The following is a 26,719-nucleotide window of genomic DNA, read 5'->3' on the forward strand; positions in this document are numbered from 1 at the left end:
CTGTACAGGGGTATATAGTATATATAGGCGGTGTACACACTGTACAGGGGTATATAGTATATATAGGCGGTGTACACACACTCTACAGAGGTATATTGTATATACAGGCAGTGTACACCCACTGTACATGGGGTATATAGTATATACAGGCGGTGTACACACACTGTACAGGTGTATATAGTATATACAGGCGGTGTACACCCACTGTACAGGTGTATATAATATATACAGGCGGTGTACACACTGTACAGGGGTATATAGTATATATAGGCGGTGTACACACACTGTACAGGGGTATATTGTATATACAGGCAGTGTACACCCACTGTACATGGGGTATATAGTATATACAGGCGGTGTACACACACTGTACAGGTGTATATAGTATATACAGGCGGTGTACACCCACTGTACAGGTGTATATAATATATACAGGCGGTGTACACACTGTACAGGGGTATATAGTATATATAGGCGGTGTACACACACTGTACAGGGGTATATTGTATATACAGGCGGTGTACACCCACTGTACAGGTGTATATAATATATACAGGCGGTGTACACACTGTACAGGGGTATATAGTATATATAGGCGGTGTACACACACTGTACAGGGGTATATTGTATATACAGGCAGTGTACACACACTGTACAGGGGTATATAGTACATACAGGCAGTGTACACACACTGTACAGGGGTATATAGTACATAGAGGCGGTGTACACACACTGTACAGAGGTATATAGTATATATAGGCGGTGTACACACTGTACAGGGGTATATAGTATATGCAGGCGGTGTACACACACTGTACAGGGGTATACAGTATATACAGGCAGTGTACACACACTGTACAGGGGTATATAGTATATACAGGCAGTGTACACACACTGTACAGGGGTATATAGTATATATAGGCGGTGTACACCCACTGTACAGGGGTATACAGTATATACAGGCAGTGTACACACACTGTACAGGGGTATATAGTATATACAGGCAGTGTACACACACTGTACAGGGGAATATAGTATATACAGGCAGTGCACACACACTGTATAGGGGTATATAGTATATATAAGCGGTGTACACCCACTGTATAGTGGTATATAGTATATATAGGCGGTGTACACCCACTGTACAGGGGTGTATAGTATATATAGGCGGTGTACACCCACTGTACAGGGGTATATAGTATACATAGGCGGTGTACACCCACTGTACAGACGTATATAGTATATACAGGCGGTGTACACACACTGTACAGGGGTATATAGTATATATAGGCGGTGTACACCCACAGTACAGGGGTATATAGTATATACAGGCGGTGTACACCCACTGTACAGGGGTATATAGTATATAGAGGCGGTGTACACCCACAGTACAGGGGTATATAGTATATATAGGCGGTGTACACCCACTGTACAGGGGTATATAGTATATATAGGCGGTGTACACCCACTGTACAGGGGTATATAGTATATAGAGGCGGTGTACACACACTGTATAGGGGTATATAGTATATATAGGCGGTGTACACCCACTGTACAGGGGTGTATAGTATATACAGGCGGTGTACACCCACTGTACAGGGGTATATAGTATATATAGGCGGTGTACACCCACTGTACAGGGGTATATAGTATATATAGGCGGTGTTCACCCACTGTACAGGGGTATATAGTATATATAGGCAGTGTACACACACTGTACAGGGGTATATAGTATATATAGGCGGTGTACATACACTGTACAGGGGTATATAGTATATACAGGCGGTGTACACCCACTGTACAGGGGTATATAGTATATATAGGCGGTGTTCACCCACTGTACAGGGGTATATAGTATATATAGGCAGTGTACACACACTGTACAGGGGTATATAGTATATATAGGCGGTGTACATACACTGTACAGGGGTATATAGTATATACAGGCGGTGTACACCCTCTGTACATGGGTATATAGTATTTACAGGCGGTGTACACACACTGTACAGGGGTATATAGTACATACAGGCGGTGTACACACACTGTACAGGGGTATATAGTATATACAGGCGGTGTACACACACTGTACAGGGGTATATAGTATATATAGGCGGTGTACACCCTCTGTACAGGGGTATATAGTATATATAGGCGGTGTACACCCACTGTACAGGGGTATACAGTATATATAGGCGGTGTACACCCACTGTACAGGGGTATATAGTATATACAGGCGGTGTACATACACTGTACAGGGGTATATAGTATATATAGGCGGTGTACATACACTGTACAGGGGTATATAGTATATACAGGCGGTGTACACCCACTGTACAGGGGTATATAGTATATATAGGCGGTGTACACCCACTTTACAGGGGTATACAGTATATATAGGCGGTGTACACACACTGTACAGGGGTATATAGTATATACAGGCGGTGTACACACACTGTACAGGGGTATATAGTATATATAGGCGGTGTACACCCTCTGTACAGGGGTATATAGTATATATAGGCGGTGTACACCCACTGTACAGGGGTATATAGTATATATAGGCGGTGTACACCCACTGTACAGGGGTATATAGTATATATAGGCGGTGTACACACACTGTACAGGGGTATATAGTATATATAGGCGGTGTACACCCTCTGTTCAGGGGTATATAGTATATATAGGCGGTGTACACCCACTGTACAGGGGTATATAGTATATATAGGCGGTGTACACCCACTGTACAGGGGTATACAGTATATATAGGCGGTGTACACCCACTGTACAGGGGTATATAGTATATACAGGCGGTGTACACCCACTGTACAGGGGTATATAGTATATATATATATTCTATGGTTCGGCAGTCTCACACTCACCGTCCAAGCCACTGGGACACGACTCCTACACTGAGAGATGACACCATCCCACCAATGGAGAAGATGGCGACAGACAGAGACCAGAGGGTGCGCAGGAGTCCGGGGTCGATGCTCTGGGATTCTGGAGTGCGGCGACTGATGTACGATTCATTATAACTCTGCTCGATGATCTGGAAATGACAGAAAAGGGTCATCAGAGAAAGGAGGAGCACAGCCTGGAGAAATACTGCCATATAGTGCCCACATAATGCCGCCATATAGTGACCATATAATACCGCCATATAGTGACCATATAATACCACCATATAGTGCCCACATAATACCACCATATAGTGCCCACATAATACCGCCATATAGTGACCACATAATACCGCCATATAGTGCCCACATAATACCGCCATATAGTGCCCACATAACACCGCCATATAGTGCCCACATAATACCGCCATATAGTGACCATATAATACCGCCATATAGTGCCCACATAACACCGCCATATAGTGCCCACATAATACCACCATATAGTGCCCACATAATACCACCATATAGTGCCCACATAATACCGGCATATAGTGCCCACATAATACCGCCATATAGTGCCCACATAATACCGCCATATAGTGCCCACATAATACCGCCATATAGTGCCCACATAACACCGCCATATAGTGCCCACATAATACCGCCATATAGTGACCGCATAATGCCGCCATACAGTGACCATATAATACCGCCATATAGTGACCATATAATACTGCCATTGGCAGCACGGCGGCTGAGTGGTTAGCACTGCTGCCTTACAGCGCTGGGGTCCTGGGTTCAAATCCCACCAAGGACAACATCTGCAAGGAGTTTGTATGTTCTCCCCGGTTTGCGTTGGTTTCCTCTGGGTTCTCCGGTTTCCTCCCACACTACAAAGACTGATAGGGAATGTACGGTAGATTGTGAGCCCCAATGGGGACAGTGCCCATAATGTCAAAACTGTGGCGCTATATAAGTGAGTAAAATAAACAATATAGTGACCTTATAATACTGCCATATAGTGCCCACATAATACTGCCATATAGTGACCATATAATATCACCATTTAGTGACCACATAATATTGCCATATAGTCAGGGTTGGACTGGCCTGGCAGGGTGCCGGTGAAATCCCTGGTGGGCCCTTGCAGAGGAGAGTAGGAGTTAGAAGAGAATTAAAAAAAAAATGAATGGGAAAAAAAATAGTGGCTGTGGGCCCCTTAAGGGCGTGCACACGCACTTTCACCGCCATGATGTCCAGGACAGTGGTGGGTGGGGCCAGGGAGGAGGGGCTGCATGGCCGCAGCTGTGTCTGCTAAAAGTGACGTCATTCAGCGCGCTCTGCACCGCAGTCTCCCGCCGTAGGAGCGCCTCAATAAAGTATATGGGCCGGACTGGAGACAAGCCAAGGTGCAAGGTAGGGTAATATGTGTGTGTTTGTATGAATTATTATGTATATGCCTGCATGTGTGTGTGCGCATGTCAATATGTGTGTGTCTGCGTATGCATATCAATATGCGCGTGTCTGCGTATGCATATCAATATGCGTGTGTCTGCATGCACGTGTCTGTTTACGTGTGCATTTCTGTGTGTGTGTATGTCTTTGAGTGTCTGCATGTCTGTGTGTGTCTTCACACGTGTGTGCATGCCCACATTTTTGTGTGTGTGATTGTCTGAGTGTGCATTTGTGTGTGTATCTGCATGTCTCTGTGCATGCCTGCCTGCGTGAATATGTGTACGTGTCCCCATTTCTGCGAGTGTGTGTATATTGCAATACTGCAATATAGTATCCACATAATACCACCATATACTGACAATATAATTGTGACGAAACAGCTTCTAATCTTAATCAGCCAAACATTTAAATTTGTTGAGCCAGGAGAAATACACTATTATCTTTGTGTCGACCTTTGAATGTATGTGTTTCTTTGGCTGGTCAAGAAGGACAGTGACTCAGTGTTTGGGACCAATGAATGTTTGCTAAATATGTTGATTAACCATTGTGCAGACCCTGTGGCTTGTTGACTCACAAAACAGGAGGACAACTACACAAATTCATTAAATGCTCAAACAATGAGACCTGAGCACTGCACCTTTCCCCCCCTCACCTAACCTGTGACTGATGACCTTAACCACATATGTAAATATTGTGACAGTCACTGGTAAGGTGATAGAAGGAATATATGTTTCATGGAGGCTATTAGCTTCCGTGAATTGAAACCATGACGTTTGATCCAGCATATTGTTTGCTGAGAGGGTTAAACCTCCATTTTAAAAGGGAGTGGTTTTTGTGAATGACCATTGTGAAGGGCAGGAGGTTGTTCTCCATATCTCCACCTCAGGGTGTGGTTTTTGTGAATGACCATTGTGAAGGGCGGGAGGTTGTTCTCCATATCTCCACCTCAGGGTGTGGTCTGGGGCTTAACTACTCCACCTGCTGAGGCATTCAGTGATCAGAAGGTCTGGAGAGAGGAGCTCCAGACATCTTTGTGTGGAGCTGACCTGAACAATGTGGAGCTGCTGAACGCTGAGCAGGCGGATCCCTGCGGCCACAAAGACTGCGCTTCTGTGTTACCATTTTGCTTTGTTTTTCCAGTTTAGCCCAGAGGGCTGGGTTTTCTTTTATGGACTCAGTGTTGGTTTATGCTGCATTTTAATAAGCCAACCACAACTTTTAAAAAGACGGCGTTCCTGTGTCTACCTCCGTGTACATCTGAGTGAGCGATCTACCACAGGTGGAGGTAGAAGTGCTGGCAAGAGCCCCAGGAGGAATGTGTAACGGCTGAGGACAAACCACATGTCCTGGGTAAAGGCGGCCATAAGCCAGGAAACAAAGACAGACAGTATGGAGGACCTGGTCAAGTATCTTGTGCTAGCCCAGCAGGAGACAAGCAAGCTGTTATTGCAACAGATCCACCAACAGCAGTAACACCAACAAGACCAGCTCCGACAACAGCAGCAGCAGATGGAGTTGCTCACAGAGGTGGTTCGTGTGAGGCCAGTAGCCCATTCCCCAACTCCAGGTGATAACTCGTACATCCGGAAAGCGGTAAGACGAGCCATGCAAAAAATGACCCCGGGCGATGATGTGGAAGTTTTCTTGACTGTGTTTGAGTGGGTGGCAGAGCGGGAGAAGCTACCGCCGGAGCAGTGGTCGGAGGTGCTGGCCCCCTATCTGACTGGTGAGCCCCAGAAGGCTTATTATGACCTGGCCTTACAGGATGCCCAGGAATATTCTAAGCTAAAAACTGAAATTTCGGCACGTGCTGGAGTGACTATGTCAGTCAGAGCCCAAAGGGTCCACCACTGGGTGTATTATGGTGATAAACCCCCTCGCTCCCAAATGTTTGACCTTCTGCATCTTGTACAGAAGTGGCTGCAGCCGGAGTCCTCCACCCCAGCCTAGATGGTCAAGCGGATTGTCATGGACAGATTTGTGCACTCCCTTCCTAGGCCGATGCAGACCTGGGTTGTGAAGGGAGACCTCCGGAATGCGAACTTCCTGGTCAGCCTCATAGAAAGATACCAGGTGGTCGAGAGGTCCCTAAGAAGTTCAGGTGGTGCTGCATCCCCAGAGGGATACTCAGAGGGAGCCCGTGTCCCAAAAGAGGGATGGTAGAGCCACAACTCGGGGGAGTCCAAGGTCCCAATGGGTTGCTGAGGGCTTACCAAAGGCGCTGTTCATACCATGCATACTCTGCCTGCAGTGTGGACTATCGGCCCGGTGAGCGGCCACAGTCTTGTTCAGCGACCATAAATGGGGTACTTGTGTTGGGACTTTTGGACGGGAGTTTGGTGACTCTGGTGAGGGCCACACTTCCCCACCAGTTGATCCCTTGAAAATACGTGGGTGTCCGCTGTATCAATGGTGACGGCAAGTGACTATAAAAACAAACCGTGGTACGGAGTCCCATGAGGTCGGGGTGGTCAGAGACTTGTTACACCCAGTTATAATTGGGCAGGACTTCAGGCTATTCTGGGACTTGTGGGGAAAAGCAGCGGTACCCCCTAACTCAGACGGGAGCCGGTTTGTCCATGAAGGATTCCCATTACAGTCAGAGGCTGATGAGTTTCCCCTGTGTGTCCTTGCTGGCGATGAGGACGAGACAGAGACCCATGAGGATGACATTCCTGAAATGGTGGTTTCTGGGAGGAATTTTGGTACTGCACAAATGCAAGATCTTACTTTCAAAGGTGCATTTGACAATGTGACTGTGATAAATGGGGTAGCTCAAGAGTCGGGGGCTGACACCAGGTTCCCATATTTCACCTTAAATGAGGAGCTGCTTTATCGGGTCACTAAACCAACAGGGGAAGTAATAGAGCAGTTGTTGGTGCCTGGTCCCTATAGACGTAGGGTATTAGATTTGGCCCATTCGCATGTCTTAGGTGGGCATCTGGGAGTGGACAAAACCCAAGAGCAGGTCCTGCAGAGATTCTACTGGCCTGGGTGTCACTGAGACATTGTTAATTTCTGCTGGTCTTGCCCTGCTTGTCAGCTAACTTCTCCCGTGTCCCACTTCCGGAGTCCCCTGGTTCCGTTACCCATTATAGAAGTCCTGTTTGACCGAATTGCCATGGACCTTGTAGGGCCCTTAGTTAAGTCTGCCAGGGGTCACCAATACTGGTTGTGCTGGACTATGCAACACAGTACCCAAAGGCAGTACCATTGAGAAACTCCTCTGCCAGGAGCATAGCCCGAGAGCTGGTACACATCTTCTCCTGTACGGGCCTTCCAAAGAAGATCCTAACAGACCATAGAAGTCATTTCATGTCAAAAGTGATGAGGGAGTTTTGTAAGGCTCTCCAGATTACACAACTCAGGACGTCAGTGTACCATCCGCAAACAGACGGCCTGGTGGAGAGGTTCAACAAGTCGCTAAAGTCCATGCTTAAAACGGTCGTGGAGAAGGATGTCCGAGACTGGGATTGCCTACTCGCTTACCTGGTGTTCTCCATTAAGTTCCCCAGGCCTCTACGGGGTTCTCACCCTTTGAGATTCTTTACGGACGGCACCCTCGGGGACTGTTGGACATTGTGAAGGAGACCTGGGAAGCCGAGGTAACACCCCACAGGAGAGTCATTGAGCATGTGGACCAGATGCAAGACCAGATTGCGAGGGTGATGCCGATTGTAAGAGAGAGCCTCCTTCAAGCACAAGAGGCCCAGGCAAGAGTCTACTGTTGGTCAGGGAGAGTAAGGCAGTTTAGCCCTGGAGACCAGGTGTTGGTGTTGATCCCCATGGTGGAGAATAAATTCCTGGCAAAGTGGCAAAGGTCATATGAGGTGGTTGACAAGTTGAGTGACGTCAACTACAAGGTCCACCAACCAGGAAGAAGAAAGCCGTATCAGGTGTACCACGTTAACCTACTCCTGGCCAAGTTACAAAGGCCACATGAGGTGGTCGAAAAGTTGAGTGACGTTAACTACAAGGTCCACCAACCAGAAAGAAGAAAGCCATATCAGGTGTACCACGTTAACCTACTCAAACCTTGGCAAGACTGGGAGCCGGTGGAAGTTATGTGCCTAGGAGCCCATCCTGAAGCCCGAGTCGAGGATGTCACAGTGGCAGAGACACTGTCACCGGCCCAGAAGCAACAGTGCTGAGAGCTGCTTCAACGGAATCGGGATCTGTTTTCAGAGATACCAGGTTGTACGCAGGTGGTCGAGCATGAAATCTTGACAGTCGCATGTGAGGGTGAATCAAAGGCCGTATCGGATTCCTGAAGCCCGCCGCGAGGTGATCTCCAAAGAGGTGAGGAGAATGTTGAGCTTTGGCGTCATCAAGGAGTCAAAGAGCGGCTGGTCCAGCCCCATTGTCCTGGTGCCGAAGCCGGATGAGGAATGGCGGTTCTGTAATGACTACAGGAAGTTGAATGAGGTGTCAAAGCTCGACGAGTATCCGATGCACCGGGTCGATGAGCTCATTGAGAGGCTAGGGTCAGACAGATATATCACCACCCTGGACCTAAAGAAAGGGTACTGGCAAATTCTCCTGTCCCCAAGTGCCAAGGAGAAGACTGCTTTCTTTACCCCTGACGGGTGCTTTCAGTTCACCAAGATGCCGTTCGGTCTGCAGGGAGCCCCAGCCACCTTCCGGAGGGCCATGGACCAGATCCTAGCCTCTCACAAAAAGTACACCGCAGATATTGCGATATTGTAATATTCAGCCCGGATTGTGAAAGTCATTTACAGAAGGTCCAGCTGGTACTGGATGGGCTAAGGAAAGCAGGGTTTACTATAAACCCAAAGAAGTGCGCCATGAGGAGAGAAGAGGCAAAATACTTGGACTACATCGTCGGAAGGGGCGAGATATCCAAAATTGTTTGCAGCAAGAAGCAAGCTCGGGCGTTTCTGGGAATTGTGGGTTATTGTCGGCGATTTATTCTGAATTTTGCCATGATAGCCGCCCGCCTGACTGATCTTCTTAAGGGCACTAAGACCTCGATGGCCAAATGGTCCGCCGAAGCGGAGATGGCATTCCAGGATTTGAAGCTCACCCTATGTAAATAGCCAGTCTTCGTAGCGCCTGACTTCACTAAGCAGTTCGTAGTTCAGACTGACGCCTCCGAGGTCGGTTTGGCAGCTGTGTTGTCCCAGGAAATAGATGGGGACGAACATCCAGTCCTATTCCTGAGTAGGAAACTCTCCTCATGTGAAAAGAACTATGCCATCGTAGAGAAGGAGTGCCTGGCCATCAAATGGGCCATTGAGACACTAAGATATTACCTGTTAGGCCGAAAGTTCAGGCTAGTGTCCGATCATGCACCCCTGAGATGAATGAGGGAAAGGAAGGGGAAGAATGCCCGGGTGACTAGGTGGTTTATAGCGCTTCAGAACTTTAATTTTTATGTGGAGCACAGGCCCGGGAAACTACATGGAAACGCAGACGCCCTGTCCAGACCTCCCTGTTTAGCGAGTGAAGGTGCCAAAACCCCTGGCTTTGGGCACAGGGGGTTTATATGTGACAAAGGCACGGGTAAGGTGATAGAGGGAATATATGTTTTACGGAGGCTATTAGCTTCCGTGAATTGAAACCATGAAGTTTGCTCCATCCTGTTATTTGCTGAGAGGGTTAAATCTCCATTTCAAAAAGGAGTGTTTTTTGTGAATGACCATTGTGAAGGATGGGAGGTCATTCACCATATCTCCACCTCAGAGTGTGATCTGGAGCTTAAATACTTGGCCTGCAGTGTTCAATAGGTCTGGAGAGAAGAACTCCAGATCTGTTTGTGTGGAGCTGACCTGAACCATGTGGAGTTGCTAAACTCTAAGCAGGCGGATCCCTGCTGCCACAAAGACTGTTTTTTTGTGTTACCATTTTGCTTTGTCTTCCCTGTTTTGCCCAAAGGGCCGTGTTTTCTTTTATGGACTCAGTGTTGGTTTATGCTGCATTTTAATAAACCAACCACAAGTTTTAAAGAGACGGTGTACCTGTGTCAACCTCCATGTGCAGGTGAGTGGGCGATCTACCACAAAATGAGGGAATAAAAGAGGATGAGAGAAGCAGAGAGACAGTCTTCAGAATAGTCACACTCTTCAGGACATCAGCTTGGTGGCATGGCTTGATCCAGAGTGACACAGATTTGGATTGCACATGATTTCGGCCTAAGGGTACACAGCCCTGGCAGGAAGGATACAGATCTGCTCCATTAACCATCAGAGAGCCCATGGATACATTTGGGGAGACCAGGTTGGGACGATGAAGTCACCTGGCCCCATGGATATGTTTGGGGTTGCCAGGTGGGACACTCCTCTCGCCTGGAACCCATGGAGACATACGGAGAAGTCAGATTGGGACCAGCAGGTCATCTTGCCCCATGGAAACTCTCGGAGAGGCCAGCGTGTGACCCTCCTGTCATCTGGCCCCATGGATATGTTGTTTGGGGTTGCCAGGTGGGACCTTCCGGTCGCCTGAAACCCATGGAGACATACGGAGAAGTCAGATTGGGACCAGCCGGTCATCTTGCCCCATGGAAACTCTCGGAGAGGCCAGGGTGCGACCCTCCTGTCATCTGGCCCCATGGAAACTCTCGGAGAGGCCAGGGTGCGACCCTCCTGTCATCTGGCCCCATGGAAACTCTCGGAGAGGCCAGGGTGGGACCCTCCTGTCATCTGGCCCCATGGAAACTCTCGGAGAGGCCAGGGTGGGACCCTCGGGTCTCCTGGTCTTGTACCTTGATGGACTGCTAGCTTCGTAAGCTTGCCGCTGCCTCCTCTCTGTGGGGGCCCGCCAGAAGCGGGGGGCCACTGGTTGAGGTAGTTGGCCCTGGAAGTCCCAAAGTCGCAGCTGTTCTATCCCAGGTGGGCGGAGATGAAAGGTGAGACTGTGTGATGTTCCACCATCTTGGGTATATGCTGGGACTGTTCTGTGTGTTTATTGGCCTCTTTGTGGGTCAGTAAAGTATTGCCACACTGTTTTACCAGCACCCTGTGTTGTCTGAGTAGTGTTACGCCCACAGAAGACCCCGGGTCTTCACAATAATATTGCCATTTAGTGCACACATAATACTGCCATATAATACCAATATAACACTGCCAAAAAGTGACCATATAAAACGACCATATAGTGCCAAAATAAAACTGCCATAGAGTGACCAGATAATACCATCAATATAGTGCCCACATAATAACACCATATAGTGCCCACATAATACCGCCATCTAGTGGCCAAATAATACCGCCATCTAGTGCCCACGTGATACTCAGCAGCAGCTGTAAGCAGTAAGCTAATGACATCACTTAGTGCACATTGCCAATTCCCGGCAGCCCCCACATGGCGACCTCTCCAGAATGAGCCCAGACTTGATATTTATCAGACCCGTCTCCTGGGATGAAAGCTGGAAATGTAAAGGACAGCGACGAACAGGCCCTGAATGTCACCCGGGAAAAAGCGCAGACCCCCCATACTAATAATATATTCTGGAGTAACACATGGAGATGTGAGATGTGTGGGTGCACGTTCACACTGTGGTCAACAGCAAAACCACTGCTCCATACCACGTCCTGTACACGGGACCTCACCGTGTATGTATGACACCATGTAACCATCATACCACTGCTCCATACCACGTCCTGTACCTCTGACCTCACCGTGTATGTATGACACCATGTAACCATCATACCACTGCTCCATACCACGTCCTGTACACCTGACCTCACCGTGTATGTATGACACCATGTAACCATCATACCACTGCTCCATACCACGTCCTGTACACCTGACCTCACCGTGTATGTATGACACCATGTAACCATCATACCACTGCTCTATACCACGTTCTGTACACCAGACCTCATCGTGTATGTATGACACCATGTATCCATCATACCACTGCTCCATACAACGTCCTGTACACCTGACCTCACTGTGTATGTATGACCCCATGTAACCATTATACCTCTGCTCCATACCACGTCCTGTACACCGGACCTCACCGTGTATGTATGACACCATGTAACCATCATACCACTGCTCCATACCACGTCCTGTACACCTGACCTCACCGTGTATGTATGACACCATGTAACCATCATACCCCTGCACCATACCACGTGCTGTACACCGGACCCCACCGTGTATGTATGACACCATGTATCCATCATACCACTGCTCCATACCACGTCCTGTACAATGGACCTCACCGTGTATGTATGACACCATGTAACCATCACACCTCTGCTCCATACCACGTCCTGTACCCCTGACCTCACCGTGTATGTATGACACCATGTAACCATCATACCACTGCTCCATACCACGTCCTGTACACCTGACCTCACCGTGTATGTATGACACCATGTAACCATCATACCGCTGCTCCATACCACGTCCTGTACACCTGACCTCACCGTGTATGTATGACACCATGTACCCATCATACCTCTGCTCCATACCACGTCCTGTACCCCTGACCTCACCGTGTATGTATGACACCATGTAACCATCATACCACTGCTCCATACCACGTCCTGTACACCTGACCTCACCGTGTATGTATGACACCATGTAACCATCATACCACTGCTCCATACCACGTCCTGTACACCTGACCTCACCGTGTATGTATGACACCATGTACCCATCATACCTCTGCTCCATACCACGTCCTGTACCCCTGACCTCACCGTGTATGTATGACACCATGTAACCATCATACCACTGCTCCATACCACGTCCTGTACACCTGACCTCACCGTGTATGTATGACACCATGTAACCATCATACCCCTGCTCCATACCACGTCCTGTACACCTGACCTCACCGCGTATGTATGACACCATGTAACCATCATACCCCTGCTCCATATCACGTCCTGTATACCTGACCTCACCGTGTATGTATGACACCATGTAACCATCATACCACTGCTCCATACCACGTCCTGTACACCTGACCTCACCGTGTATGTATGACACCATGTAACCATCATACCACTGCTCCATACCACGTCCTGTACACCTGACCTCACCGTGTATGTATGACACCATGTAACCATCATACCCCTGCTCCATACCACGTCCTGTATACCTGACCTCACCGTGTATGTATGACACAATGTATCCATCATACCACTGCTCTATACCATGTCCTGTACACCTGACCTCACCGTGTATGTATGACACCATGTAACCTTCATACCACTGCTCTATACCACGTCCTGTACACCTGACCTCACCGTGTATGTATGACACAATGTATCCATCATACCACTGCTCCATACCACGTCCTGTACACCTGACCTCACCGTGTATGTATGACCCCATGTAACCATCATACCACTGCTCTATACCATGTCCTGTACACCTGACCTCACCGTGTATGTATGACACCATGTAACCATCATACCACTACTCCATACCATGTCCTGTACACCTGACCTCACCGTGTATGTATGACACCATGTAACCATCATACCACTGCTCTATACCATGTCCTGTACACCTGACCTCACCGTGTATGTATGACACCATGTAACCATCATACCACTGCTCCATACCACGTCCTGTACACCGGACCTCACCGTGTATGTATGACCCCATGTAACCATCATACCACTGCTCCATACCAAGTCCTGTACACCTGACCTCACCGTGTATGTATGACACCATGTAACCATCATACCACTGCTCTATACCACGTCCTGTACACCTGACCTCACTGTGTATGTATGACACCATGTAACCATCATACCAATGCTCCATACCACGTCCTGTACACCTGACCTCACCGTGTATGTATGACACCATGTATCCATCATACCACTGCTCCATACCACATCCTGTACACCGGACCTCACCGTGTATGTATAACCCCATGTAACCATCATACCACTGCTCCATACCATGTCCTGTACACCGGACCCCACCGTGCATGTATGACACCATGTAACCATCATACCACTGCTCCATACCACGTCCTGTACACCTGACCTCACCGTGTATGTATGACACCATGTATCCATCATACCACTGCTCCATACCACGTCCTGTACACCTGACCTCACCGTGTATGTATAACCCCATGTAACCATCATACCACTGCTCTATACCACGTCCTGTACACCTGACCTCACCGTGTATGTATGACACCATGTATCCATCATACCACTGCTCCATACCACGTCCTGTACACCTGACCTCACTGTGTATGTATGACACCATGTAACCATCATACCACTGCTCCATACCACGTCCTGTACACCTGACCTCACCGTGTATGTATGACACCATGTATCCATCATACCACTGCTCCATACCACGTCCTGTACACCTGAACTCACCGTGTATGTATGACACCATGTAACCATCATACCACTGCTCCATACCACGTCCTGTACACCGGACCTCACCGTGTATGTATGACACCATGTAACCATTATACCACTACTCCATACCACGTCCTGTACACCTGACCTCACCGTGTATGTATGACACCATGTATCCATCATACCACTGCACTATACCACGTCCTGTACACCTGACCTCACTGTGTATGTATGACACCATGTAACCATCATACCCCTGCTCCATACCACGTCCTGTACACCGGACCTCACCGTGTATGTATGACACCATGTAACCATTATACCACTACTCCATACCACGTCCTGTACACCTGACCCCACCGTGTATGTATGACACCATGTATCCATCATACCACTGCACTATACCACGTCCTGTACACCTGACCTCACTGTGTATGTATGACACCATGTAACCATCATACCCCTGCTCCATACCACGTCCTGTACACCTGACCTCACCGTGTATGTATGACACCATGTACCCATCATACCCCTGCTCCATACCACGTCCTGTACACCGGACCTCACCGTGTATGTATGACACCATGTAACCATTATACCACTACTCCATACCACGTCCTGTACACCTGACCTCACCGTGTATGTATGACACCATGTATCCATCATACCACTGCACTATACCACGTCCTGTACACCTGACCTCACTGTGTATGTATGACACCATGTAACCATCATACCCCTGCTCCATACCACGTCCTGTACACCGGACCTCACCGTGTATGTATGACACCATGTAACCATTATACCACTACTCCATACCACGTCCTGTACACCTGACCCCACCGTGTATGTATGACACCATGTATCCATCATACCACTGCACTATACCACGTCCTGTACACCTGACCTCACTGTGTATGTATGACACCATGTAACCATCATACCCCTGCTCCATACCACGTCCTGTACACCTGACCTCACCGTGTATGTATGACACCATGTATCCATCATAGCACTACTCCATACCACGTCCTGTACACCGGACCTCACCGTGTATGTATGACACCATGTATCCATCATAGCACTACTCCATACCACGTCCTGTACACCGGACCTCACCGTGTATGTATGACCCCATGTAACCATCATACCACTGCTCCATACCACGTCCTGTACACCGGACCTCACCATGTATGTATGACACCATGTATCCATCATACCCCTGCTCCATACCACGTCCTGTACACCGGACCTCACCGTGTATGTATGACACCATGAAACCATCATACCACTGCTCCATAACACGTCCTGTACACCTGACCTCACCGTGTATGTATGACACCATATAACCATCATACCACTGCTCCATAAAACGTCCTGTACACCTGACCTCACCGTGTATGTATGACACCATGTATCCATCATACCCCTGCTCCATACCACGTCCTGTACACCGGACCCCACCGTGTATGTATGACACCATGTATCCATCATACCACTGCTCCATACCACGTCCTGTACACCTGACCTCAACGTGTATGTATGACCCCATGTATCCATCATACCACTGCTCCATACCACGTCCTGTACACCTGACCTCACCGTGTATGCATGACACCATGTAACCATCATACCACTGCTCCATACCACATCCTGTACACCAGACCTCACCGTGTATGTATGACACCATGTATCCATCATACCACTGCTCCATACCACGTCCTGTACACCTGACCTCACCGTGTATGTATGACACCATGTAACCATCATACCACTGCTCCATACCATGTCCTGTACACCTGACCTCACCGTGTATGTATGACACCATGTAACCATCATACCACTGCTCCATACCACGTCCTGTACAACTGACCTCACCGTGTATGTACGACACCATGTAACCATCATATCTCTGCTCCATACCAAGTCCTGTACACCGGACCTCACCGTGTATGTATGACACCATGTATCCATCATACCACTGCTCCATACCACGTCCTGTACACCTGACCTCACCGTGTATGTATGACACCATGTATCCATCATACCAATGCTCCATACCATGTCCTGTACACCTGACCTCACCGTGTATGTATGACACCATGAACCCATCATACCCCTGCTCCATACCACGTCCTGTACACCGGACCTCACCGTGTATGTATGACACCATGTAACTGTGGCACCCCAGGGGTCTGGTTTCCACAGTAATGTAATGTTATGTCTGAGAGCAGGTGGGAGGTCCTTTGGTCAGGGATCTTGTGCATGCCACACCTCCTGCCCAGTCTTGGGAGGGGAAGAACTTCCCCTATATAAACCCGGGGCTGAAGCAGGGTTAGCAGTCAAGGAGAGTAGAGACAAGAAACAGCAGAAGCAATACTACTACGAGTCAGGGGCTGGCAGCTGCAGAGCTCGCCCTGACTGACAAGCTTTCTTACCGGACCCGGCGTCCGAGGCTGTGGGGACTAACTCTTACCCAGCAGCAGAAGCCGACCGGCAGGGGATTTCAGGTCCTCAGGCCCAGAAACCCGAAGGCACGGTCACACGCGTGGGACCAGCACCGCCATCGTGGAGCGGAAGCCATTAGAAGGCCCCGAGTCACCGGCCATACGGGTGAGCACCACACGGTACACTCAGGGACGTGGGCTACTTATATCCGCTTCTAGCAAGGTAGCCAGAAGAGTACAGTCAGTTTGGGAGGCCTACAACTCCGCCTGGCCAGGGGAGATCCCATCTGCTCAAGGACTGACCAGGCCCCGTTCACTAGCAAGTACTCCGGGAGGGTCTATCGTTGTTACCAGTAAAGACCCTGAATTACACCGCACCGTCTCTGAGTGGTTCCTGCTACCCCCATCATCCACATCTGCTGCCCTGAGGCCATACCCCTCCCGTTGGGGGTTATACCATCTACGCTGCACCATCCATCCACCGGCCTCAGCGGACTGTCCTGCAGCGGCAGCTCCATAGCTGCATTCAACGGGTGGCGTAGTCGTCCTGCATCTACCGCTGTTACATCGCCGCTCAGTTTGACTCCCTGGGCACGGACCGGGTCACCGCCACGAGACTACAACCCCCAAGAGATCCGGGTAAGCTCCCGCGTGCGCAACGCAGCGCGACACAGGCCCAGGGGCGCGTCAACTTTGGCGTAGTCGGCAGGATCTCGTGCCCGCAACCACCGGGTACTGCGTGCCTGAAAAAGAGACTTTTCAAACTTACCTGTGGTGAAGATTCCCGCCATCCGGCGCCATCTTCAGCCTTCTTCCCGCCATCGGTGAAGTTTCCCGCCATCCGGCGCCATCTTCTGCCTTCTTCCCGCCATCCGTGGAGTTTTCCCGCCATTGGACGCCATCTTGAGGACGCCGCGCGGGAAGAAGAGGGGCGTGGACTCCGAAAGCGCGCGAGAACTGAAGCCCCGCCTCACGTCCGGACGTTGCGTAAGGTCCTGGAAGGAGCCCAGCAGACGCCGACGTCACAGGAGCGCGACGGAAGGTCCTCAACCCTGACGATCCACTGCGGAGCCGCGGCCTACGGAAGAGGATCATCGCAAGGTAGGCCACGGTCCACTAGGGGGGAGGAAGATGTCGGATACGGAGGAGAGCTTCACTGCCTCAACCCCCGCCAGCGCTACCGCTGCTGCAGTTATGCCCTTCACCATGCCCTATATCCCGGGAGCAGCTTGGCTACCCCAGTACTCAGGGGAGTCACATACCCTGCATGACTTTAGAGAAAAGCTGGATAGCCTCTTCCAGGTGTACCCCCTCACAGAAGAGCAAAAAGTGAGCATCCTGGTGGCCCAACTAACCGGGGCAGCCAAAAGGGAAGTAAAATCCTGGCCACCTGGGAGGAAGACTGTCGCAGGGATACTAACCCGGCTGAAGGACACCTTTGATACCCGCACCTCAGCCGAGATTAAGCTTAGATTCTACGGGTGCAAGCAGCGAGCGCATGAGAGTATAAGGGACTATGCACTAAACCTACAAGAGGCCCTGAGGGCCATTAAGCAGACCGACCCTGATGGAGTGGGAAACGAGGACAGGCTGTTGACCGAACAGTTTATAGAGGGACTGTATTGTAATACCCACCGAACCCAGTTGCGGGCAATGGCCTTACAGGATCTCCATCTGGGCTTTGCACAGTTCAAGGACAGAGCCATCCGGGTGCTCCGAGAACCGGCACCGGGTGGCGTTGTGACCCACAAGCGCCCTGCTATCACTTACCACCAGGAGGCGGCGCCCTTGTCGGCAGGGCCTGTGGGAGCTGATGCGCAGGCTTTGGACAATGACCCGGCTCCAGACCTACACCATCAGGTCCAAGAGCTAGCTAAGAGCGTTGCTGCGCTAACCCGAACTGTGCAGTCTTTACAGGCTTCCACCCCAGGGAAGATCCAGCTGGCATCCGGACCGGAGGACATCCCGTGGCGTCGACCAAGGAGGACCCCACCGGCCAGAGGAAGACCCAGTGACCGATACAGCGAGGACGGACGACCCATCTGCCGCCGCTGCAATCAACCTGGACATATGGCAAGGTACTGTTCTTTAAACGGGCACAACCTGGGGTAGAGGGCCAACCCCCAGGAAAAAGATCACCAGGCCCATCGAACTGGCGCGACAGATATGTGGGAGGACGTCCAGTCTTGCCTGTGGTACTGGATGGCATTCCCATGAGTGCCCTACTGGACACCGGGTCACAGGTCACCACCATCCCGTACGTGCTCTTTAAGCAGTACTGGAATGACTCGGATATTACCCGCTACCCTGACGACGACTTGAGTATCATCGCCAGCAATGGCCAGCCCGTGCCACAGATCGGATTTAAAGAGGTGACCATCAAAATCGGTAGAGTCGAACTGGCAGCACAGGGACTGATCATTGTAGATATTGACAAACATGAGAGTCACCCAAAGATAACTCTAGGAACTAATGTAATTGAAAATTGTCTTGCAGAGGTGATTTTCCTTTTACAGCAGGTTGCCAAGAACGCCAGCTCCGGCGAGCAGCGGGTGCTCCAGAAAGAGATCCGGGCACTGATGCGACGGCAACAGGTGGAACTCTCCGGCGGTGAGATTGGTAGCGTAAGAATGTGTGACCCTTTTCCTATTGCCATGCCCCCAAAAAGTGAAATGATGATTTGGTGCCGGGCAGCTATTGGTCTGAGAGGTAGAGATTACCAGGCAATGGTAGAACCAGTTTACTCGGACAGTAGGCCCACCATTTTGACAGCACGGGGGGTGGTTGATGTACGCCATGGGAGGGTGCCCGTTCGCATAATCAATATCGGGAAGAGGGAAGTGTACCTGCCCCGGTATGCCACGCTAGCCAAATTATATACCATTAACCAAAATTCTATACAATCTGTGGAACCCTTGCCTCCATCTCACCCGGAGGAAGGTAACGGCTCTAAGAAAAACATGGAGGACTGGTGTCAGCAACTACATCTGGGTACTGACTCCACTCCCGCACACCAGAAACAAGGAGTCTATCGGGTGGTTCAGGAGTACGAGAGAGTGTTCAGTAAACACCCGTTAGACTTCGGGCGAGTCAAGGGGGTAGAACACCACATCCCCACAGGAGACCATCCTCCTATAAAAGAGAGGTATCCACCCGTACCCCCTGCCCACTACCAACACGCCAAGGGGATGCTTAGAGATATGAAGGAGGCTGGGGTGATCAGGGATAGCTGTAGCCCCTGGGCAGCTCCACTAGTCTTAGTCCGAAAGAAAGACAACACCATGAGGATGTGTGTAGATTACCGGAAAATCAATCGTATCACACACAAGGATGCGTACCCCTTACCAAGGATAGAGGAGTCATTGGCTGCTTTAAGATCTGCTAACTTCTTCTCTACCTTGGATCTCACTAGCGGGTACTGGCAGGTTCCTGTAGCAGAGGCGGACCGGGAGAAGACCGCATTCACCACCCCGATGGGACTTAGCGAGTTCACCTGCATGCCGTTCGGACTCTGCAACGCACCGGGAACCTTCCAACGACTAATGGAGTGTTGTCTGGGCCACAGAAACTTCGAGACGGTCCTGTTGTACCTGGACGATGTCATCGTATATTCCAAGACGTATGAGGACCACCTGAAACACCTGGCGGAAGTGTTCGAAGCTCTGGCAAGTTACGGCCTAAAGGTGAAACCCTCCAAGTGTCAACTCCTGAAACCAAAGGTGCAGTACCTGGGACACGTGGTGAGCGCTGACGGAGTGGCTCCCGACCCTGATAAGATCACCGCAATTAAGGAATGGCCAAGCCCCTCCAGCGTAAAAGAAGTGCGGCAGTTCCTCGGGTTGGTAGGCTACTACCGAAGGTTTATTCCCGGTTTCACCAAAAAGGCAGCACCTATGCAGGACCTCCTGATAGGCCAGTCCCGGAAGGCCAAGAACCAGAAGCCGCCCTTCAAATGGGAGGAGCTGGAAGAAGAGTCCTTCCGCCAGCTGAAGATGGCCCTCACGGGGGACGAAATCCTGGCGTACCCGGATTATAGCCAGCCCTTTATCCTCTACACCGACGCCAGTAACATCGGGCTAGGAGCCGTACTGTCCCAGATCCAGCAGGGGAAGGAACGAGTAATCGCCTACGCCAGCCGAAAACTGCGACCCACCGAAAGGAACCCCGAGAATTACAGCTCATTTAAGCTAGAGTTCCTGGCCGTAGTATGGGCAGTCACCGAGCGCTTTAAGCATTACCTCGCTTCTTCCCGGTTCACCGTGTACACGGATAACAACCCGTTGACACACCTGGATACGGCAAGACTCGGTGCCCTGGAGCAGAGGTGGATGGCCCGTCTGTCCAACTACGAGTTCACAATCAAATACCGGGCAGGACGCTCCAATACCAACGCGGACGCCCTGTCCAGGATGCCCAACCTGCCGGACGGAGGAGAAGATCCGGAGGGACTGGAAGAAGTTGAACTCCCTGCGTTCCACCGTCATGGGACTATCCAGTATTCCCACCGGGTAAGGAGTAAGCAGGCTGCTACGTTGAACCCCTTACCCCACTACAACTGGGCGGAAACGCAAGACAGCGACCCCGCCGTCCGACTGGTGAAGGAGATGCTGACTCGGCCGGAGGCTCGCCTTGAACCAGACGCTCCGGAGGAAGCCAAACAACTATGGGCAGAGAAGAGTCGACTGTTCCTTTACAAAGGGAAGTTGTGCCGCAGAATGGTTAACTCCCGGACGCATGAATTACTCTGGCAAGTAGTGGTGCCACGAAGAGACGCAGCCATGGTGATGGGGGCATACCACGACGGAGCTGGACACTTCGGGTGGAAGAAGCTGGAGTTCCTGCTGCGCGAGCGGTTCCACTGGGTAGGCATGAGGGGAACCATCGAGAAGTGGTGCAGAGACTGTGGCCCGTTCAACCTGAGAAGGAAGGACCGTGCCAGCCAGAAGACTCCCCTGCAGTCCATCGTCACCCGGCAACCGTTGGAACTGGTAGCCTTGGATCATGTAAAACTGACCCCAAGCAGAAGTGGCTACGTCTACGCGTTAACCATCGTGGATCATTACTCCCGGTTTCTGGTTGTCGTCCCCGTCAAGGACTTAACGGCTCAAACAGCAGCTAGAGCCTTCCAGCAGCACTTTTGCCGTCCACACGGGTACCCGGACCAAGTGCTGACGGACCAGGGACCTGCCTTTGAAGCGGAGGTCTTCCAGGAATTCTGCAATCTGTATGGCTGCCGGAAGATAAGGACGACACCCTACCATCCGCAAACTAATGGACTTTGTGAGAAAATGAACCAGGTGGTAATGGATCTTCTAAAAACGTTGCCCCTGGAAGAACGCAGTCTGTGGCCTGAGAAGTTGCCCGATCTGGTGGACCTATACAACCACATCCCGGTAGGTTCCACCAACTGTACCCCGGCTTACCTAATGAGGGCAAGACCTGGTAAGTTACCTGTTGACCTGGAAATGGGAGTCCTGACACCCGAGGACACTTCACCAGAAACAGACTGGGACACAGAGAGGCAGCAGCAGTACCGGAGAGTACAGGAGAGCGTGGAGCGAAGTCTCTGTCAGGCTAGGGAAAGACAAGAGAAAACTTACAACCAGTATGCTCCCGCTGTTCCCCTGGTACCCGGAGAGCAGGTCTTGAAGAGGAAGAGACGGCTCCACAAGTTGGACGACCAGTGGGAGAAGGACCTGTACACCGTACTGCCCTCAAGCCACGAGAACCCGAAGGTTTGTACCATCAGTAAAGACGGAGGGGAAACCACAGCCATTGTATCCCGGGACCACCTGAAGAAGTGTCCCGAACAACTGAGGAACCCTGAAGAGGAACAAGAAGACCATCGACCCGTAGAGGAAAGGGAAGATATGGTTAGTACTGTGCTCGGGGACTTCCCTCGGTCTTGGACTCAAGTCAATGGTGCAGTTGTGGTACCCGTACTCACCTTCCTCCAACCAGCATCCCAAGCACCTACGGAGCAACAGGTAGAGCTGGAAGAACAGCCGGTCCAGGAGGCAAAAGACTCCACACAAGCAGAACAGGAGGATCAACCCTCTGCTTATAGTGAGCCTGCCGTACCCCTAGTGAGACAAAGAGCCGGTAGACAGCTGCCCAGTTTACCCTTGACAGCTCCTACACCCTGTAGTTCAGGGCCAGACAGTCAGCTCCGTAGGTCCACTAGGGCCACTAGAGGCCAGTTACCCGCACGCTGGAGGATTTGAAGTGTATAAATTGTTTTATTTATGTTTATCTGTGTATTGTTGCTTGTGTATAATTTTGTGTTTCCAGTTATTTTTAGGAATCCTTGGTGGATTTACCGGGAATCCTTGTACATAGTTGGAGCGTAACCCAGGATGGACTAGAGACTGTTAAGGACTCGGGGTAGGACAGACCCCTACCTGGTTACGTCTCCCTGTTTTGGTGAAATGGACACCTTGCTTTCTTCAAAGACTGCACCCGGTTACGGACATGCCGTGACCACCTTTATGTGTTTCTTATTGTATTGTTATTGTTATATCTTGTTATGTTTTTCTAAAATGTGTTTAGTCCCGGAGTACTAAATTTTACTAGGGGGGAATGTGGCACCCCAGGGGTCTGGTTTCCACAGTAATGTAATGTTATGTCTGAGAGCAGGTGGGAGGTCCTTTGGTCAGGGATCCTGTGCATGCCACACCTCCTGCCCAGTCTTGGGAGGGGAAGAACTTCCCCTATATAAACCCGGGGCTGAAGCAGGGTTAGCAGTCAAGGAGAGTAGAGACAAGAAACAGCAGAAGCAATACTACTACGAGTCAGGGGCTGGCAGCTGCAGAGCTCGCCCTGACTGAGAAGCTTTCTTACCGGACCCGGCGTCCGAGGCTGTGGGGACTAACTCTTACCCAGCAGCAGAAGCCGACCGGCAGGGGATTTCAGGTCCTCAGAAACCCGAAGGCACGGTCACACGCGTGGGACCAGCACCGCCATCGTGGAGCGGAAGCCATTAGAAGGCCCCGAGTCACCGACCATACGGGTGAGCACCACACGGTACACGGTACACTCAGGGACGTGGGCTACTTATATCCGCTTCTAGCAAGGTAGCCAGAAGAGTACAGTCAGTTTGGGAGGCCTACAACTCCGCCTGGCCAGGGGAGATCCCATCTGCTCAAGGACTGACCAGGCCCCGTTCACTAGCAAGTACTCCGGGAGGGTCTATCGTTGTTACCAGTAAAGACCCTGAATTACACCGCACCGTCTCTGAGTGGTTCCTGCTACCCCCATCATCCACATCTGCTGCCCTGAGGCCGTACCCCTCCCGTTGGGGGTTATACCATCTACGCTGCACCATCCATCCACCGGCCTCAGCGGACTGTCCTGCAGCGGCAGCTCCATAGCTGCATTCAACGGGTGGCGTAGTCGTCCTGCATCTACCGCTGTTACATCGCCGCTCAGTTTGACTCCCTAGGCACGGACCGGGTCACCGCCACGAGACTACAACCCCCAAGAGATCCGGCTCCGGGTAAGCTCCCGCGTGCGCAACGCAGCGCGACACAGGCCCAGGGGCGCGTCATAACCATCATACCTCTGCTCCATACCAAGTCCTGTACACCGGACCTCACCATGTATGTATGACACCATGTAACCATCATACCACTGCTCCATACCACTTCCTGTACACCGGACCCCACCGTGTATGTATGACACCATGTACCCATCATACCCCTGCTCCATACCACGTCCTCTACACCTGACCTCACCGTGTATGTATGACACCATGTATCCATCATACCACTGCTCCATACCACGTCCTGTACACCTGACCTCACCGTGTATGTATGACACCATGTAACCATCATACCCCTGCTCCATACCATGTCCTGTACACCTGACCTCACCGTGTATGTATGACACCATGTAACCATCATACCTCTGCTCCATACCATGTCCTGTACGCCTGACCTCACCGTGTATGTATGACACCATGTATCCATCATACCACTGCTCCATACCACGTCCTGTACACCTGACCTCACCGTGTATGTATGACACCATGTAACCATCATACCCCTGCTCCATACCATGTCCTGTACACCTGACCTCACCGTGTATGTATGACACCATGTAACCATCATACCCCTGCTCCATACCATGTCCTGTACGCCTGACCTCACCGTGTATGTATGACACCATGTAACCATCATACCCCTACTCCATACCACGTCCTGTACACCTGACCTCACTGTGTATGTATGACACCATGTAACCATCATACCCCTGCTCCATACCACGTCCTGTACACCTGAACTCACCGTGTATGTATGACACCATGTATCCATCATACCACTGCTCCATACCACGTCCTGTACACCTGACCTCACCGTGTATGTATGACACCATGTAACCATCATACCCCTGCTCCATACCATGTCCTGTACACCTGACCTCACCGTGTATGTATGACACCATGTAACCATCATACCTCTGCTCCATACCATGTCCTGTACGCCTGACCTCACCGTGTATGTATGACACCATGTAACCATCATACCTCTGCTCCATACCATGTCCTGTACGCCTGACCTCACCGTGTATGTATGACACCATGTAACCATCATACCTCTGCTCCATACCATGTCCTGTACGCCTGACCTCACCGTGTATGTATGACACCATGTAACCATCATACCCCTACTCCATACCACGTCCTGTACGCCTGACCTCACCGTGTATGTATGACACCATGTAACCATCATACCCCTGCTCCATACCATGTCCTGTACACCTGACCTCACCGTGTATGTATGACACCATGTAACCATCATACCTCTGCTCCATACCATGTCCTGTACGCCTGACCTCACCGTGTATGTATGACACCATGTATCCATCATACCACTGCTCCATACCACGTCCTGTACACCTGACCTCACCGTGTATGTATGACACCATGTAACCATCATACCCCTGCTCCATACCATGTCCTGTACACCTGACCTCACCGTGTATGTATGACACCATGTAACCATCATACCCCTGCTCCATACCATGTCCTGTACGCCTGACCTCACCGTGTATGTATGACACCATGTAACCATCATACCCCTACTCCATACCACGTCCTGTACACCTGACCTCACTGTGTATGTATGACACCATGTAACCATCATACCCCTGCTCCATACCACGTCCTGTACACCTGAACTCACCGTGTATGTATGACACCATGTATCCATCATACCACTGCTCCATACCACGTCCTGTACACCTGACCTCACCGTGTATGTATGACACCATGTAACCATCATACCCCTGCTCCATACCATGTCCTGTACACCTGACCTCACCGTGTATGTATGACACCATGTAACCATCATACCTCTGCTCCATACCATGTCCTGTACGCCTGACCTCACCGTGTATGTATGACACCATGTAACCATCATACCCCTGCTCCATACCACGTCCTGTACACCGGATCTCACCGTGTATGTATGACACCATGTACCCATCATATCCCTGCTCCATACCATGTCCTGTACACCTGACCTCACCGTGTATGTATGACACCATGTAACCATCATACCACTGCTCCATACCACGTCCTGTACACCTGACCTCACCGTGTATG

General features: G+C 50.6%; 1 protein-coding gene across 2 annotated transcripts in view; it reads right to left on the reverse strand.

Moving 5' to 3' along the window:
* SLC2A4 (solute carrier family 2 member 4) overlaps positions 1-26,719 on the reverse strand; it is a 362,597-nt gene that overhangs the window by 248,681 nt on the left and 87,197 nt on the right. For both annotated transcript variants that reach the window (XM_073654656.1, XM_073654655.1), the window contains exon 3: positions 2,880-3,049. In XM_073654656.1, coding sequence (XP_073510757.1) covers positions 2,880-3,049 — 170 coding nt within the window. The remainder of the gene's footprint in view (positions 1-2,879; positions 3,050-26,719) is intronic.

This window comes from Phyllobates terribilis, unplaced genomic scaffold, assembly GCF_046119375.1.
Source record: "Phyllobates terribilis strain yellow unplaced genomic scaffold, ASM4611937v1 Scaffold_11__3_contigs__length_659146591, whole genome shotgun sequence".
NCBI classification, from domain to species: Eukaryota; Metazoa; Chordata; class Amphibia; order Anura; family Dendrobatidae; genus Phyllobates; species Phyllobates terribilis.